We start from the raw sequence: 19052 nt of genomic DNA on the forward strand, positions 1-19052 counted from the left end.
CTTAAGTGAACAGCAGCTTTGGTAAGTGAAGTGCTTTTGTGTTTTTACATCTGCAGTAGCGTTACTACTGTGTTCATTTGTCTATGGTGGTGTTTTTATGATATGGTTAATATTGTTCCCTCTGATGTGAATAATATATGAATGGCTCATGCTCTTCAGTGTGCGGATGAATACGTGTTGTAGCGCTGCAGTGTTGCTGGATTGGTGTGTTGCTTTATTGTCATATAAATATATGTGACTGGTTCTTGTGAGTTTGTTCTTGTCATTGTGTTAATTACATTGATTTTGACTATATGCATTGTCCGTTAATAACAGAGCATGTGTGTGTGTGTGTGTGTGTGTGTGTGTGTGGGTGGAGAGATGTATCTTATCTTTCTCTGTAATAAAGCGAATTGTTGCTGAAATTGCATTTCATGAATAATACTATAACATAGATAATAACAATGTATCTGTCACCTGTCCTGCAAAACAAGCACACAAATGAAACATGGCTGAGAAGTATAAATAACTGACTTCACAGTGATGGAATATGAATGCAAGTTTATAATGCATGGTTTTCTAGGCGACAGGCCAGACACGTTATACGTGTCTGCTTCTTTTTGGCGCAAACTCGGATCCCTCTGGAGGACGATCAGTATAATCCTGGCGAAACCCTGCAGCAGACGTGGGTCATCTAATCCACGGTGCAGTAGCGCCATCATGTGTTCACAAAGGAGAACACATTCAGATTCAGGATGCATGTTGATCACCGCGTCTCGTTCCACAACTCTCAACAGCTCCGTCACTTCTAGAGATTAAAAAAAGGTGATATTATTTTTGTTTTACTCAACACTTCCTCTTCCTCTTCTGTGGACAGAATCCCTATATTTGTTAACATAAGCCTTTTATTCTGAAATCTTTGCAGGACAGTGTTGTAGAAAATGCAGAAACCTGCTTTTGAGATTGTTATTATTTACAAATGAGCACACACTTCTTAACCTTTGTCTGATAAATATAAATCACATTTATAATAAAAGGAAACATTCTGGCCATTATGAAAGGAAAAACTATGTAGAAAGACACGCTGGTAGCAACTACTCATTTATACAAGAGCAAAGTTACCAAGATATCCACTGATTCATATTTGATCCCATGACAATCTGCCCATGAGATTAATATGACATATGATTATGTCAAAAGTTGACTTATTGAACTGAGGGAGCAGGAGATGAAATGTAAGTCCAGGCTTACCGATGTTATATTTATAGTTATAGTTATATTTGCCAATTTTGCTTTTAAATCTAAAAATAAATGCAGAGGTCAGACTTCAACAACACAGCTGACAAAGTGTCAACGACAAAGTGTCAGCATGAACTCGATAATTATCATCACATTTTGAATTGACATATTTTTAGATTAGAAGACAATTCATTGAAATTTAAAATGCCAGGTGTGCTTTTTTATTTGAATTCAGATTTTGTTATAGTTACTCATCCATCATTTTTTCATTACATAATAGTGTTAGGGTTAGTTAGGTCAGGTTAGTCCCAGGGTTAGGGTTGGCTCTTCCAAAAACTGAAGCTGATTGGAACATTTTTGAATGACATTTAAGCTTGTTGCTGCACATCAACTTTTAAACTGTTATTTTGGCTTATTATATTTGATATATGACCTGTTTCTTTCTTGTGGTCTTATATAAACAGGGAGAGCTGCCTCCGTATTTAAAAAGTACCACACAAATAAAGCTGCCCTGCCGTGATGTTTCAAATGATAGAGATCAGTCATGGAAGAAGAGTTGATATTTACTTTTATTATGGGTTCATCAATAGTTATGGACGTATAATCATCTCTTTACAGTACAACATAAGATCAGAAGAGCATGACAGACCACTTCAACAGAATGTCATAGTTTAAAAAAATTAATAAATAAGAGCATAAATAAACCAAATACATGTTCTCAACTTAGATATAGATTCATAAGTACTAATATTGTGTCTGCATGCGTCATGAAACACCCTCAAACGTTTTCTGTACAAACACGAGAGGAGAGTTAATGTACAGAATGAGTTGATGAGGCTACTAGACCGTACTGAGGAAAGGCCTGACATAGAAAACAAGGTACTCAGGAAGCACTTTAAAGAGACCTCACACACACACACACACACACACACACACACAGTGCATCTTCCAGAATGGTTATATTTACAAATGGACTGCATACAAATGTTAAAACACATAGACTCTCGCACACACAGTTTGAGTAACAGACCAACATGTCTGGGAGACCCTGATTTTATGGACCACATTCCTCATCTCTTCCTGAGGAAAAGCAGCAGCATTACATCCAAGGTTGTCCCTATGAAAGTCCAAGACTGCCAATTTAAATTCAAGTCCAAATTCAAATATAACTTTAAAATAATTGACACATTGCATGTATGAATGTATTTTTTTAAATGGAAAATGCTCAATTATGTTTATGTATTTAATGTTGACAGATAATTGTCAAGCTTAAAACTGACATCTAATCAAGTTTTGGTTGATTATATCAATATGATTTTCTCCCATACAGACTTTACTGAAGAAAGGGAGTTGCAAGATGGTTTCATTATATTTAAAAGTCAAATGTCATGACATAGCAAACTCCTGATGCAGGAAACAGCAGATGTCTTCAGTGATTATGTGTTGCTAAATGGAATCTAGCCCACACGTTTTCGATGATGATCCAATAATAATCCAAAGATCAATGCTGATTGGTGCCGCATTGATGTTGTTTGTCTATTTTCCTTTATTTATGTTTATCATGTTAGTTTTTTTTTTATGTATTTTATTATTTTATTCTATTTCTCTTTTTTTTATGCAGTTTTCATAGTGCAAAAAAACCTTAACTAAAGCAAACTAAAGTCCAGTTTGCCGTTTCGTTTTCAGGTTTTGGTGGCACAATTTCAGCGAATTTGAAAATGCTCATTCCATTTTTATTAAAATTGCGTTAACCTTTCGAGTACACAGAATTCTTTTTTTAATAATTGTGCATTTTCGAACATAACATTTAAATTCTTTAATCGTAGTTCTAATTTTGTCACCAATAACATGCAAACAAATAGAAAATGAAATTTGATAACAATTCTGTTTCAATATTGGCATCCCTGATCTTTCATAGATTTCATCCTCTTTGTTTTCATGTTTCACATTCGTCAGATTTGACACCCCAGCTTCAAGTTTGGACATTGTCTGGCTGACATTTTGCATCTCCAACCATGAGGCCAGGGCCTCTACTCTAATGTGAGTCATCGTGTTTGAAAGTCAGAAAGGCTTTTATCTGAGAAGCTTCTGATATACACTAAAGATTCCCAATGTGCATATCTTCTTGTTCCCCGGTTCGTGTGATGTTGTTCCTGCTCTACTGTTCCTCCCAAACACACAGACAGTAAGCTTGCTACTGGAACACGAAATAAATGATTCAGTAAATGCTCAAAGAAAAATAAATCTTTCAGCATTTGTATGGCCCTTTCCTCTTGATAAGAAGGGTATTTCACATTGAATATGGCTCACTGCATTGTCACTGTCATCATCATTTAAACACAGAGGTAATTAGATCCTGTACAAAAACACACACACACACACACACACACACACACACACACACACACACACAACTGATCTTTACAAAAGAAGAAAATAAATACTGAATACTTTCATCAACAACACGTCATTGTCAGCGTAGAATAGAATCCTGTGAATCCTACTCCTGATGTCCAGTGTTGCTCTGGAGAGATGAATGGCAGCTATATAAGAGGTTGTCACAATAAATGTTGGCATAAGTAGTAGTATAAATGGCATAATAACAGATCAACAACATGAAGTGGCCCAAGAAACATCATCTTGTTTTTCTTTGCCACTGTGTAAACCAGGTCTGTTTCAGCTGTGGACTATGAAATATGGATCTGAAATGTCTTCTTATGGCACTTTCAAACTCTGGTCAGGAAGTGTCCATGACCAAATGAAATCTATTGGTGGAGTGTCCACTGGGTTGTCTCTGATGAGTCCAAAGTTAATCATACATTTGGTGTGTTTTTTTAACAGCTTCTTTTTTTATTTTGTCTTGGGATTTTTTAGCATTAAGCTGGGAGACTCTCAGGGGCCGGACGGAAAAAGAGTGGTCGAAATAGAAGGCTGAGGTTTCCAAACTTCTATCCTTTGTGGGGGTCAAGCTCCAAAATGCTGGATCCTACATCTCCTATCATGCAACTTGAACATGCCTCTTTGTTACACGCTTCCTGCCTGATAAACACCCACAACCTTCTAACTCTACACCTCCAGTTTGTAGAACTTTCAGTTCTAAATTTGAACTCTCCAAGCCCAAACTCAGATAACGTAAGTGACATCACTGTGACATCATCAGGGTTATTTCCTGAGACTGTGGGAGTAGGCTGACTACGATGGTCAAATAAAGGTGTGAAGTCACTGTGCTCCTTTAAAGTGACAGTAGCAGAAATTACAATGAGGCTGATTTAAAAAAAACAGAAAAGTTGTAGTATCAAGAATATACATTACATATATATTTTTTTAGATTTATAGTAACAAATGCAATGCTCTGATATTGAGCTATGTTAAGCTAGCTATGCTAGCCATGGCAATATCAAAATAACATGTCTGGCTTGGTTGTTTATTAAATAAAAAGCACAGAGGTAAAAGTTGAATTTTAAGAAATACATTATAATAAGATATAATACTCAACGTAAGACTATTAATAAAATATACCATAGATATATATAACAAGTCTATGATGGCGTATTGTAGGTAAAAACAAAAAAGTTATAGAGCCGGGGGAGAGGGGTAATATTTCAAGAAAAAAACTCTGAGATTGAAGTCTTAAATGTACGAAAAATTGTGGATTTGTTCTCGTCGATGGACCACATGGTTTACTTTGCAGGGTTGGGTGAACCACAGATGCCGTCACACAGGTGTGTGTAGGTGAGAAAGTAAATGAAAGCTGTAGAGCAGTGGTACTTTAGGTGGAGCGTTTAACTCCTTTTGCATTGCCGACCAACTGCTAGTAACAGTTTCAATTCATTTGTTAATTGATTCATTTTTCACTTTTTGGGGGGTTTTAGAATGAAAATTCTACCTTTTATTTGTGCTACTATGGTCGGCCTAACGCACCTCTTCAAAAGTCAAAAAACAAAAGTCCGATTTTAGTTTTGTGACTATGAACAAAACAAGAATATTTCACAACCAGCCATTTCTGTTCATGTCATTCTAAAACTGCATGGACAGTTTGGGTGGTGTTACTTTCACAGCTATGGCCTCGAAACAACTCTCTCATGAAGAGAACAATGCATTTGAAGATCTTAAAATAATAAAGTTAAATTCAATGTTTTAATCGCACAACTAGAGAAGCTACTTAGAGAGCCTCATTCCGTCTCATTAATTATAATCTTTGAGCATCCATAAAGCCCACTATCTCCACTAAATATTGCTTGTAAATTTACCCTGTAAAATAAAAATCACCTTCAAATTCCCAGGAGGAGAACGGAGTTGAAGATCACACCATAGAGGGAGAAAATAATGGTGATCGTACACAGACCCAAACCAATTAATTTCCCAACATTATTAGCCATTGTTTTCCCTGTAACATAGTGTCTTTGACAGTTTCAGCACTTCATAATTCACTTGATGGCTTTCCATGTTACAGAGTTAAAAGAAAATGATGTTATTTACAACTTAGTTTTAGTAGTTTTGGTCATCAAAAGCTGTTTTGCTAAAACACGGAGGGCGCAACCTCACCATCCATCGGACGGTTGGAAACAAATCTTTGATTAAGCACTTTACAAAACTTGGTTATTAACTGGCTGCTGGCTCTTATTTGAGGTGACATGTTCTGACCTCTCACTTTCACTGGTGAGTGAAAAAAAAAAAGATCACAAACAAAAAGAATCAAAAACTTGTGAAAATACACCTAAGTTGTAAAACAACAGATATTTCCAATAAAATATGGTCTCTGTTATTAGGAGGGTTCACCATAGAGGAAGAAACCTCCAGCTGATTGTTACATGAAGCTCCTAAGTCCAATAAAGAAGTGATGTGGAGTGGAGACGGGGCGAAAGATGAAAGATCAACAGTGATTATGGCGGCCTCTTCTCCGGAGGGAAGAGACACTGTTTCTATATTACAACAGCCTGCATTGTTCAGACAGCCACGAGACCTGAAAGAATTACCTGCGAGTGTAAACCAGTGTGCATTTCAAGTGTTGTCATATGACACAAGTTGATGATTGTGTGTTTACTATGTGTGTATCTGTGGAAGATTGTCCATCCCGTCTGTACATATGCATTTGTGTAATACTAACCAAAGACCCAGAGACCAAACATCTACCAAAAGTCAAACCGTTTCCTGTATGATGTGAAGAGGCTGTGAGGCTGAACACACTGCAGCATATTGTCCTCGCTCCACCCGCCATTTGGTCAGTGAGCCTCATGCCGTGTCTTTCAAAATAAACAACATTTTTAGGTTGACTTGGTTTGGTTTAGTTACGTAGCTTATGTACGTGGCATTGTGAAGTACGTAAGTTACGTAACAAAACTAAAGTAAAATAAGTCAATGTTGACATTAACAGCGGTCTCCTGGGTGAAAGTCCTGTGTTTGTTTAAGCCAACCAAACATCTCCAACCTGCCCTACGCAGACTTTCTAGCTCTTTATGTAATGTCAGCTGCTCTGACCGGTTTACATTGGAGTTAGTGTTATGAAGACGCTGAAGGTTGCCTCGGTATCAGAAGCCGAGGACCACTGACCAAGCGTTGGTATTTGACGAGCTGGGAGTAAGAATGTGTTGGCATGTCCCTTACAGCATGTAGAAGTGAATTGTTGGTTGAACAAGATGTCTGACTTTGACACTCTCGCCTCCTACCAGTGCTCAAACTTGGAGCTTATCCTACCTCAAATGAACTGGATTACAATACACGGCATCCGCTCATGTCTACAGTTGAAGTGCTTCTAGCTGCCTGACATCACAACCTACTCTTCCTCCCTGATCTCTCCCCAACAACTGTATCTTTTGTGCTTTCCTCGTAGTCCAGACACAATGAACAGTCACACGATCTTCCTCAACAGATGGAAAAGGAGTCCTTAAAGTAATAATACATTTAAATGATTTGTATTTTAATTCAGCTCAATCTAGGAGGTGATTCTGTGCTCATGCTGTGGAGAACCACTGGAACATAGCTGTAGTTGTGGTTTTATAAAAAGCCCCGATAATTAGAAGTTGGACACAATGTGTCTGAAGGCAGAGAACATCAGAGGTGTGCTGCATGTGTCTGAATAACGGGTCTACACTTGTAAAGTCTTGTTGTATTAGAGGTTTGGACAGCTCTTACAGGTCATGGTCAACTGATGCAACCCACAAAAGGGTGCAGTATTTAGGGTCTAGTGGGTTCAAATACACATGGGTTGGTAGGGGTGTAACGCAAAGTCAATATCTAGGGAGGAGTCGACGTCTGTATTTTTAATTCTCATGTGCTTGTAGTTCATGTTTTTTCTTATGTGCAGATGATTTTTGTTGTACTATTATAGATGATCTTTCTTCGATACAAGCATTAATTCTACTGACAAAATGTTAACTCGTGAAATCTCTGTTGGGTGTGGTTACCGGTGTAACAGATCACACTTCTGATTACACCCAACCACAGCTATCACTGATGCTGGCTGGGATCTGACACCTTCAACCAAAGAGAGAGACAAAACACTGCTTTCTACGCCTGCGATGAAGTTTAGCTGCCAGCTAAGGGCGGATATTTCATTAAACTGTTGGCGGGGGCAATAAATATGAAAATTGTTTTTGTAAACTTTCAAAACATAAAGGTCCAGTGTGTAGGGTTTGTCGTGAGTGTGAGTGTGCAGATTGCAACCCACTGAACGATCTCCAGTGTGCCAAACATGTAGGAGAACTACGGTGGCTGACAGGAAAGGCCCTCTCTAGAGCCCTGTTTGGTTTGTCCGTTCTGGGCTTCTGTAGAAACATGGTGGACTCCATGGAAGAGCATCCTCTCTGCCTATAAATATGAAGAGGGCTCATTCGACAAAACAAAAACACAAAGATTCTTAGATTCAGGTGATTATACACTATCCAGAAAACTTCATAAATAAGTATGAAAAATTCACAATAATAAAGAATTATATTATGTTTACATTTCTGCCAATAGATGGTCCTAAACCCTACACACTGGTCGTTTAAAAAACACATTGTTTTGCGTCTATAACAAGCACAAGTGTGAGTAGTTTATATAGTTATGTTTACAATAATATGTTGGGGGGAGGGGTGGGGGCATTGGGCCATATTGCATGATTTTCTTTATAAACTGCAAAGATGTGTTTGTAACTGCATCTTTTAAAGGGGAGTGTGCATGCAATGGGAAGATTAAAATAAATGACATTTGAAATGTTAAATTAAGAAAGCTATCGACAAACATTTGACACGCTTCTCAATATCCTTACTATTCATTGATATCTGATTATGAAGTAGAAAGAACACCTGTGGAACATCAGCCAAGCTTGATTCTGCACCACGCAACTACTGTGCTTAAAACGTATAATATTCTAAAAGTCTGGATCTGATGATTATGAAAGAAGATCTGATGAAGTAATAAGGAGCGCCTTCTTAATATTGGAGATAGAGACACCGTTGTAAAAAGGGAATTCAGTTGACCGTAACAAGTGTGTGTCGTCTGTGTGTTGATGAGTTATGACCTGGAAGAAAATCACTCCAAAAACTAAACGTATTGGTATTTGGTTACACCCCTACACCTTGGCATGGACGACCATACATCTTTGTGTTTCCCGGTGTACTGCATGTAACCCTGTGCGTGTCCCCCCGGTAGTGTCCTCATAGCCTCGTCTGAGCCTCGGGGATGTAAATCTCGATGCTGTCAGCGCTCTCCGTGGCCGAGTTTTGCCGCACAGACGCCGCCCTCTTGGCGGCCATGAGGCGCCTCCTGGCCTCCTGCCGCTGTTTCTCCGAGCTCTCCAGCGAGCGGTCTCTGGCCAGAGGGGGGTGGTGGTGGTGAGGGCCCTTGGGTGGCTTTTTTGGCACCGGAGGTGGGAGCCTCCTCTCCTGGTGGGGAGAGGACGGTAGGGAGGGAGGGAGGGTGGGGGAGAACATTTCAGGAAAAAGACAAACGTGTGTGTATGTGTGCCTGTGATGCACAGTGTAACTGCCATCTTTAATGCATCTTTAGTGGCCTGTAAGCCTCTGCACTTCTACGTGTGTGTAAGTAAAGAAGAGATGAATTAGATGTTCCGTATCACTTTTTCATCCTCATCACTGTGTCAGTGTAGCTACTCTGGAATCTTAACTCATTCTCTGCACGCATTGGTTCTCACATTTGTTCTATTTCCGCTATTATATCAACTTTGCTGTAAAACTATCTGCATGGGGACGGCTGTAATTGTACCTAGTGGACCTTGTGTAGTCTTTCATATGCATGCTAGGTAGGTATTCTAGTATGATAATACATAAATATACTGCATTGTTTGCAAGATTATCCCGTAGCAAAGGTCTCTTCCTGCATCTATTTTATGTTTTCATTAGCTGTACGTATAAAAACACGAGACCAATTCCTCTACCAAGCAGAACACATTATTTCTTTCTACTGACACAAAAGAGTTGCTAAATTATTTTTCAGTAGCAAACTTGCCTTTTTACTGGTGCTTTAACACCTGTTGTTGTAGTTTGTGTTGGTGTTCTAGTGTTATGCACGTCTCTAATTTGATCCAAGAATCTTAGCCACACTCTCTCCCGTCCAACACACACAACAAAAAAGCCACACACGGTAACGTGGCTGCAGGCGGCAGAGGGGAGGAAGGGCAGGAGGAAGCATGGGCAGATGAATGGAAAGGACAGACATGATGGATCTACGGAGGCCCAGAGGTGTAAAGGCCCCGTGGTGTTGTTGGCATTGCAGTTATGCTGATAGATGCGTGGCTGTTTGCGAGCACCTTCACTGTCGACAAAAAAAAAAAGCACAAAGAAAGAAAAAACAATGAGAGCGAATGAGGAAGCCGGCAGAGTCAGTATTCACAATGATGCAAAGCCACAACAGACACTGTTGAAAGAGAGCAACGGAGCAGGCAGAGGACAGCTGGAAGAGATTTACAGATACACTTAAAGATATAGAGAGTATCTGTATCAGCACTGAGACCAAGGCAGACAAGCATGCACTGCAAGATTAACAGCAAGGCTTCCTTTTGCGTTTGATAACAACAAGATGTTACTTGTTGCGGTGGAAACGGTGGAGTGAGAGTTGGAGAGAGGATGAGTGTTGTCAGACTTTGTTGAGTTGGAATACAGAAAGTGTAGCTGAGTGTTATTTCAAATATCTTCAATGTCATGGCTGAATATTTAGCTGATTTCTGTTGCAAAAACAACGTAGATTGAGCGAGCGGAATTGCACCAAAGGATTACATTGCAGTCCGTTTCATGGCTGCAGAGCTCTCGCTCAATATTGGACCAACTTCCAGGTTGGAAAATACCCTAGTTTCTCTTTAACACTGGGCATTACCCCCTGCATGTCAAGCAAACATGGAAGGCTTGCAGCCAGGAAGCTCAGGTGTGTCTACAATCTAATTATGAGCTAATAAAGAGCTTCAGGGTGAAAAGGATGAGTCTTGTAAAGGCCCCGACACACTATGACACTACACACTACGACACTATACACTATGACACACTATAATAGCGTGTCAGATGCAACACATGTCTGGTAATCAACCATTAACAATGAAAATTAAATAAATAAACGGAGGGAAGCAGAGACATGTCATCACCTCGCATCATCGCAGGTTCTGCAAAATACAACAAAGAGCAAGCTACATGAACTTAACAGTTTATGTCTTTTGGCACACCAATGAGTGTGTGTTCTGTCATCTCAAGCTGTATTCTGATTGGGTGGTTTGTAGACGTGAGTTACAGCAGCAGTCTGATATTTGTGAAACTTGTGACATAGGCTGTTTGATCTCAAAAGGTCTAAATCAGAAGTAGTCGTAGTCGAACGACAACAGTTACGGACGACTAAAGATTTCCCCACGGTCCTCTCAGGGTTGTTAACTTTGATCTAAAACTAGTAATATGTAAAACTGTCGGCTTCATCTGTCCGTCTACGTGCTGGCTTTTTGTCATTCAGACAGAGGTGTTTTTCACCTTAATATCACTAACGGCTTCATTCAGACATTAGGACATTTACGGAAAGAGCCACAATGCTGGTGCGATATTTAGCACCTGGTGTGAGAGAGAGAGAGAGAGGAGCGAAAAAGGGAGCGAGGTGAATTAAAACGGTATGATAAGGAGGATCAAGTGTGTTTCCAGTCCTCCAGCAGGCACTTTAAAGTAGATTTTCCTGTTGAAGCTTTAATTAATGACCATCGCAAGCTCACCCCTCTTCTCATAGTGAACCCAATGATACATTTTCACATCATTTTCCTGATGTAACATCATCTGAGAGTAGATTCTGCTGCTCGCTTTATGATGTCCAACAGCACACAAGCACTGAAAGCAATCATGTATCCTAAAAATGATGTTCCCTTACAATCAAACTGCATTCTCAATTACGTTTCGGGGGAATCATTTTATGGTCACAGTTTTAAAATACTTGGTTAACGTTGTGAATTTAAACCGAAGGAAACAAAAGGTGAGGTTTGGGCAACAAAACTACTTGGATAGGTTCTTTAAAACATCACGGTTTAGCTTAAAGTAAGTGCATATGTCACGAAATTTAGGCGACTGTGGCTCAGTGATAGAGCGGGTTGTTCTTCAATCAGAAGATCGGCCGGTCGATCCCTGGCTCCGCTAGTCAGTGATGATGTGTCCTTGGGCAAGACACTTAATCCCAAATTGCAAATTGTGGGCTGTGCCATCATCCTATGAATGGGTGAGAATGATGACATGTAGTGTTAAAGTATGGGGTCAGATCAGTCTCAATAATCGCAAATGCACACAGAACAATTCACAAATATATTCGATTTACAAATGCGCATAGAACAATTCACAAATATATTCGATTTACAAATACATGCAGAACGATTCACAAATACATTCCAATGCACACATAAATAAATTACGATTTATATACAGTAAATGTAAAAAAAAATCACGACAAATAAAGGCTAAACTACCGCGGAATCCGCACCAAAACGGTGGCAGCTTGCAACAGGAAGTGCCTTTGAGCTTGCCCTGTCGCCTCCGCAAATTGCGCAACTCTAACGCCAGCAGCCTCGTGGGGAGGGGAGGGGGGAACTGCGCTCATGTGATTGGTTGAAAAAGAGAACGTTGAAAAAACGCATTTGTGAATCCAGTGACGTCAGGAGAGTCTCAAAAATCCACAAATAAATAGAAAAAATCCACACTGAAATACATACAAATGCAGAAATATATTTGTGATTTTTTTTTACATTTATATAAATCGTAATTTATTTATGTGTGCATTGGAATGTATTTGTGAATCCTTCTATGTGCATTTGTAAATCGAATATATTTGTGAGTCTTTCTGTGTGCATTTGCGATTATTGAGACTGATCTGACCCCATATTAAAGCTCTTTGAGTTGTTGGAAGATTAGAAAAGCGCTATACAATTACAGTTCATTTACCATTTAATTTGAGCACACAAAAATAAGCCAACACGGGACACGAACAGCGGTCTCTTGGGTGATAGCTTTGTGTTTGACCCATCAATCTGTGGATAATTTCAGTATTAAACTCATTATTAGTAGGATTTAATAACACCCCTAGTGGTGAGTAGAAGTGTTACAATAATAAATATGTTAGTCACAATATGTTTCCATATGGAATGTATTATAGGTTTACAATATTCTTACTTATAGAGGATTTTATATGTTACAGTATATTAACTCATTGAATGTATTAAATCATAGAAGTATAGTCACTGTAGGTATTAAAACACTAAGAATAGTTTTGAGGGTCAGATAGGGATTCTGAGTGAGGTGTCAGACATGCAGCAGCAAATGGAGGCGACCTCATTGATGGAGGATGGGGCCAGTGGGACGGTCAAATGCCAAGCTGACCAGCAGGACAGAGAGGAGGAGTCCAAGATGTTTTGCGAGGAGCCAAGATGTTTTGCTAAGGGATCGATAATGGGAGGGGACAGAATTCAAATGAAGCCAATCACTAATCGCCACGGAGGGTCATTCACACGTTTTATGACAGTATCGGACACTTTCCGACTCTCAGGGGATACAAAAGACAATGTTTTAGGGAGTTTACCTCAGATCACTGCAGCTCTCATTTTCAGCTAACTGGCCGCGCCGGACTGTGAGTGAGATGCGTGCATGTGGTCTCTGCTCTCGAGAACATTACTATTGATAGTTAATTCAGTTTGTAAGTGAACTTTGTGTAGTACATTAAATATTGTTTTAATTTGAACTGGATCTAGCTCATTCTTCTGATGCGCGTGCCCAGTAAGAAGCTCGCAGCAGAAGAGTACCTGCGGCCTGCAGGCTCCTTCATCCTTTGTTCTTAAAAACCTAACAAATCCATCCCCGACCTCCTTCAGGAGAAAATACATTTTGCTCAACGTATATTTGATGATTCAGAATGGGAACGTCGTTTTTACGAGACCTGGTTGTTGAATGGCACAACGTTAAATTTGGATTGTAAAGCGACTGACTTACATGTTCAGATTTGCCATATAACTTTCAATTGCAATCAGATTAACATAAACTAGTGCATGTCTGAAAGGGGCTGAAGACACCAAATCTCAAAGTGTATAGGGGCTTAAAATAAATATGTTGTTACAGTGGCTCAATAAACTAATGTTGAACAGGCAAACAGCAAAAGCACTAGCACCACACTAAATCCTCCATTCAGATGAAGGTGTTATCCCTGGTCAATCAGTCAGCACAGTGGATGCTTGTATGTGTGTGTACCTTTCGTTCAGGGGGATCCAGGGGTCTCCAGTTGTTGGCTCTGAGCTGGTGAAGCTCATCAAACTTGAGGCTTATGTTCTCGATCGACAGCTGGAGCATATCCCAAAAACCAGCCAGGTCTGAGGCCACGGGACGAGGGTGGGCGTTGGGGTTCTATGACAGTGGAGAAGGAGGATAAGGTGGGGAAGAAGTAGTATCAAAGACTAAAGCCAAGGAAGAGAAAAAGGGATAAAAAAGTTTTACACATTAAGTAATCTTCAAGTTGATTTATAGAGAAGCCCAAAGTGCCCCATTATGTGTCCCGAAAAAGAATACAAAATATATAAAATAAGATGAATATATATTTCATTACTGGTCAGAGGTAAATTTGCGTAACCCCTTTGTATTTTAAAGGATGTAGTTCATATTGCTACTCATTATGAATCAAAACATTTATACAGCTGAAGAGGATTTAAATCGGTGACTGCCCATTGTTCAGACCCCATTATTACAAAACCCCAACAGTCCCAAAAATGTCCCAAAGCCCATTTGTCCCATAACCCGTTATCCCAAAAACAAACGGCCGTGATGTGATCAGACCTTTCCATTCTTTTTTCAAGTCATGACCCGCTCTACTCTGCCTCTGATTGGCTGGTACCCGTTGCCTCCATTTATTGGGTTGGTTAGTGTGTTTCATTATATCTTGAGGTATAAGACCCCAAAGGTATTGGTCCCAAAAGACCACACTCTCTTTGGGAATAGTACCAACTATTCTTCGAAACCTTGCTTGTTGATCAAAATTAGTTTCATTAGTACAGAAATAATAGGTTTGTTTAGTTTCTTCTATAACAGTAACACTAGATTCACAGTAGCACATAAATGTTACCATTGGTGGATTTGACACAGTGAGCATTTTTTCTTTAGTAACTGAAGACATGTTTCTCTGCCATCCAAAATGATTTGGAAGGATTACCTCCAATTTTATTATCTTATTTTTATTATCTTATCTTACTTTACAAAATTCATGAAATATATCCATCAAAATGTTATAATTTCATACTATTACATGTAGGATTTTTTTGTCAGTGCTAAAATTGTGGTTTCCTGTAGTATTAACAGTCTCTTGGCACTCTTTGAAAGAACAAAAGTTGTTATTATTATCACCAACCAATTTGACCTGATGGTCGCGCTACAATAAAAGTTTGATGATTTGTCCTCTGGGGAGCATGAATATCTCTACAAAATTTCATGACAATCAATGCAGCAGTTTTTGTGATATTTGACTCTGGATGACTGACCGACGTTGACCGACATCTCAAGAAAAAACATATTTAGAGAGATTTAGTGTTCCGATGGAAGCCCTGAGAGGAAAAAAGTAAAATATTATTGAATCAGATGACATCCCCAGGACAATTTCATACTGTTACACAGCCTTGCACATCCTTTCTATATTAAAATACACCTGCCACTTTTATAATATACTTGTTTTAACATACTGTTATCTGTTTGTTTACCATATTTTTTGTAAATTTGAATATTATTTTTTCTATTTAGGGCCCGAGCACCGACATAGTCGGAGCGAACCACCTATAATTGTTCTTTTAATGTTTATTAATAGGGCCCGAGCACCGACGTAGTCGGAGTGGAGGACCTATTGTTCTTCAAATGTATATTAGGGCCCGAGCACCGACGCAGTCGGAGCGGAGGACCTATTGTTCTTCTAATATTCATTATTAGGGCCCGAGCCCCGACGTAGTCGGAGCGGAGGACCTATTGTTCTTCAAATGTTTACTATTAGGGACGAGCACCGACGTAGTCGGAGCGGAGGACCTTTTGTTATTCTATTGTTTATTATTATTCCGCGTGTTACGTCGCAAAAAGGAGGTGCTTGGGATACTGGAAAGTTTTTGAAATTTGGCATGCAAGCCAGTTTTTGCGAAAATTTCAGTCTGATTGGGGTGTCCAGCTGCGGTGTGAAAAATTGGCTCGATAGCGTCCCCTATTGAGTAGCCCCAACATTGGGTTTCACCTAGCTGTATGAAATTTGGTAGTTATGTGGTACGTGATGGGACGTACAAAAAATCCTCTCGGAGTTTTTCACTAAACCAAACAGGAAGTCGGCCATTTTTAATTTTATGACGTTTTTGGACCATTTCAAGGCGTCAGTTTAACAAACTCCTCCTAGAGATTTAACCCGATTGACTTCAGATTCGGTCAGTGTGCTCTTGAGACCTTGGCAGTGAAAAGTTACTCAAAGATCAAAAAGTTATCGAACTATGTATCCGTGGCGGCAAAAATACACCATTCGCCATGAAACAGGAAGTTGTTGTAACTTGGCCGTACATTGTCTAATCTTCTCCGAATTTCTCATATGTCATAACATCCTGACCCTGAAGATATCTTTAGGACAATTTAGAATCATAGTAATAGCGCCACCTAGTGGCAACAAGAAGTTATAGGTTGTGTACTTTGAATTTCTAGTGTCGTTTCTGCAATTTCCAGGCTCTGTACTCTAACTAACTCCTCCTAGGGAATTAATCAGATCAACTTAGAATTTGGTCAGAACAATCTAAAGACCTTTGTGATTAAAAGTTATTCAAAGTTTGTTGTTTTGTGAAAGGACGTTGCCGTGGCGACGCATTCTTCCCCATGAAAAACCAAGGTGTTTTTGAGGGGCTAAAAATGGTCAAAACATAACCAAAGTTGTCACACATATTTAAAATCCCGAATGTAGTTATCTGATGTGATTTTAATGCTTCAGAGTGGAAAGTCGGCTTGATAGCGCCCCCTACAATATTTCGATGATGCTGCCCTCGCAGTACGTTTCACCTAGATGTATACAATTTGGTAAGCAGATGTACCACATGTAGACTTAAAAAAAAGTCTTAAGGGTCCATGCTCTAAACCCAACCGGAAGTTGGCCATTTTGAATTTTGTATGAATTTCTAGTGTCGTTTTGTAATTTCCAGGCGCTGTACTTTAACGAACTTCTCCTAGGGAATTAATCAGATCAACTTAGAATTTGGTCAGAACAATCTAAAGACCTTAGTGATTAAAAGCTTGAGGTTTCATTGAACGACATGGACGTGGTGTGGCGGCCATTTTACATGGTTCGCCATCATCCATCAAGCTGTTGTAACTCAACTGTACTTTGTCAAAACTGTCCCAAACTTGACATGCTTGTTGACTGTCATGACTTTAGGACTTCTGCATGCCAATATTAACTCATAGTTATAGCGCCACCTACTGGCAACCACGGACGTAAGCAGGATTCTATATTTACAGCGGCCCAAACACTGAACTTATTAAAAGGGTTTTTGGGCACACCACCAGAAAAAGACTTCTCTGATCTAAATATGTGCAAACATGGAGAGCAGAAATTGGATAGAAAAGGTTTCCAAATCGCGCTTGTACGTGGAGTTTTCATTAATAGTAAATTGGCCGTAATGTAAAGTAATTTCATGCAACGTGAAGTTTGTATGATATATTATTCTACATTGGCTCACCTTTTGGCTTAAACTTGTTTCTTTATAAAAATATATATATTTTTTCCACATGGAACTATACATTCTCCTATTTCTCCTCGACGCTTCCAGCTTTGAGTCACTCAGCAGTGATTGTCAGAGCTACCTGCACAAACAAACGACCTGCATTTACTTTGACAATCTGTTATGTTACTAACACTGAAGCGCATTCACACATTCAGTTTTTTGTCGATTTTTACAGGCATACAGTTATGATTGTATTCAGAGGTACACACAAAACATCCAAGGTTTAAGACCTGGCAAAATGACCTGGCAACGCCATTGGTCGACACGGAATATACCGTTTAACTCGTGCACAGAAATGCATGGCCGCATCAACCAGAGTCCTGCCAGTACACTCGACGTGCGTGAGTATTCGAGGGCCCGATTAATGCTGCTTGCACTTTTGATTAGGGCCCGAGCACCGACGTCGGGCCGCGAGGTCCCTATTGAAACTGTAGGAATTATTATTATTCTCTCGAATGAAATGCCTTTTTGGGGGCTTTATCATGTCCCCAACATCCCCATATTTGGCGAGAATATCAGGACTGCTGAAAAATTTGATATTTTATGGGTCCCATGCTCGAACATGAAAATATTGCTCGCTAGCGCCCCCTAGAATTTAGCCCCCTCATCTAGTATGTTCAATTAACTTGAAATTTTACACAGGCATGCCACCAAATGAGGTCTACAAAAAAGCCTCTTGGACCCCGAATCTCCGCCTACCAAAATTTTCCGCCATTTTGAATTTTGTGAAAAACACATTTTTGCAACCTCCTCTCACACGCCGAGTCTGATTGCTACTAAATTTGCTGTGGATCAGTAATGGATCTATATAATAACATTTTATAAAAAGATGTTTGATATCTCATTACCTTTAGAAGATATGGACCAATGAACTTTATAAGGCGTGGCTTTGTTTTTCAACACTCATAACTTCAAAACCATCTAACCTATAATCACAAAATTTGTCTCATATGTGCACATCGTATATTGTTACATACCCTACAATTTTCATTTCATTCAACCACTTGGGAGCGATACAGTAGTTAAGCCATTTTTGGCTTTTTTGTCAATTTTCATCGTTCAGACGTTGTACTTTAACGAACTCCTCCCACAGAATTCATGCGATCGACTTCAAATTTGGTCAAGATGATCTAAAGATATTAATGATGAAAAGTTACTAAAATGGTCTACTGACATTGAACGACCTTCATTTTATGTGGCGCCCATTGCCGTGGCAATGCGTCATTCACCATGAAAAATGAAGCTAATTTTTCTGTGGCTTAGGATGTTCAGCAAGCCTTGGAACTTTGCACAGGTGTCATAGGTGATGTAAATAAATATTTCATATGGCTTTTTGGCTTGACCATTGAAAATTGCCTCGATAGCGCCCCCTACAAATATTCAAAAACGCAGCCCCAGCGCTACGTTTGACATACATATATGATATTTGGTAGGGACATGTATCACATGGAGACTTAAAAAAAAGTCTTTGGGACCATGCTCTTAAACCAACCGCAAGTCGGCCATTTTGATTTTTGTGTGAATTTTTCCATGATTTCTAGTCGCTATACTTTAACGAACTCCTCGTAGGGACTTTGTCAGATCCACTTCAAATTTGGTCAGTATAATCTAAAGACCT

At 39.4% G+C, this 19052-nt stretch overlaps 1 protein-coding gene across 1 annotated transcript in view; it reads right to left on the reverse strand.

Annotated features, from left to right (window-relative positions):
- Positions 1 to 1769: 1769 nt before the first annotated feature.
- LOC116398553 (disks large-associated protein 1-like) overlaps positions 1770 to 19052 on the reverse strand; it is a 133938-nt gene continuing 116655 nt past the window's right edge. The window contains exons 14-15 of the mRNA XM_031874948.1: positions 13905 to 14057; positions 1770 to 9083 (exon numbers count right to left, since the gene is read on the reverse strand). Coding sequence (XP_031730808.1) covers positions 8856 to 9083; positions 13905 to 14057 — 381 coding nt within the window. The 3' untranslated portion in view covers positions 1770 to 8855. The remainder of the gene's footprint in view (positions 9084 to 13904; positions 14058 to 19052) is intronic.

Source organism: Anarrhichthys ocellatus, unplaced genomic scaffold (genome assembly GCF_004355925.1).
Source record: "Anarrhichthys ocellatus isolate YVR2014 unplaced genomic scaffold, GSC_Weel_1.0 scaffold85, whole genome shotgun sequence".
Taxonomy (NCBI): Eukaryota; Metazoa; Chordata; class Actinopteri; order Perciformes; family Anarhichadidae; genus Anarrhichthys; species Anarrhichthys ocellatus.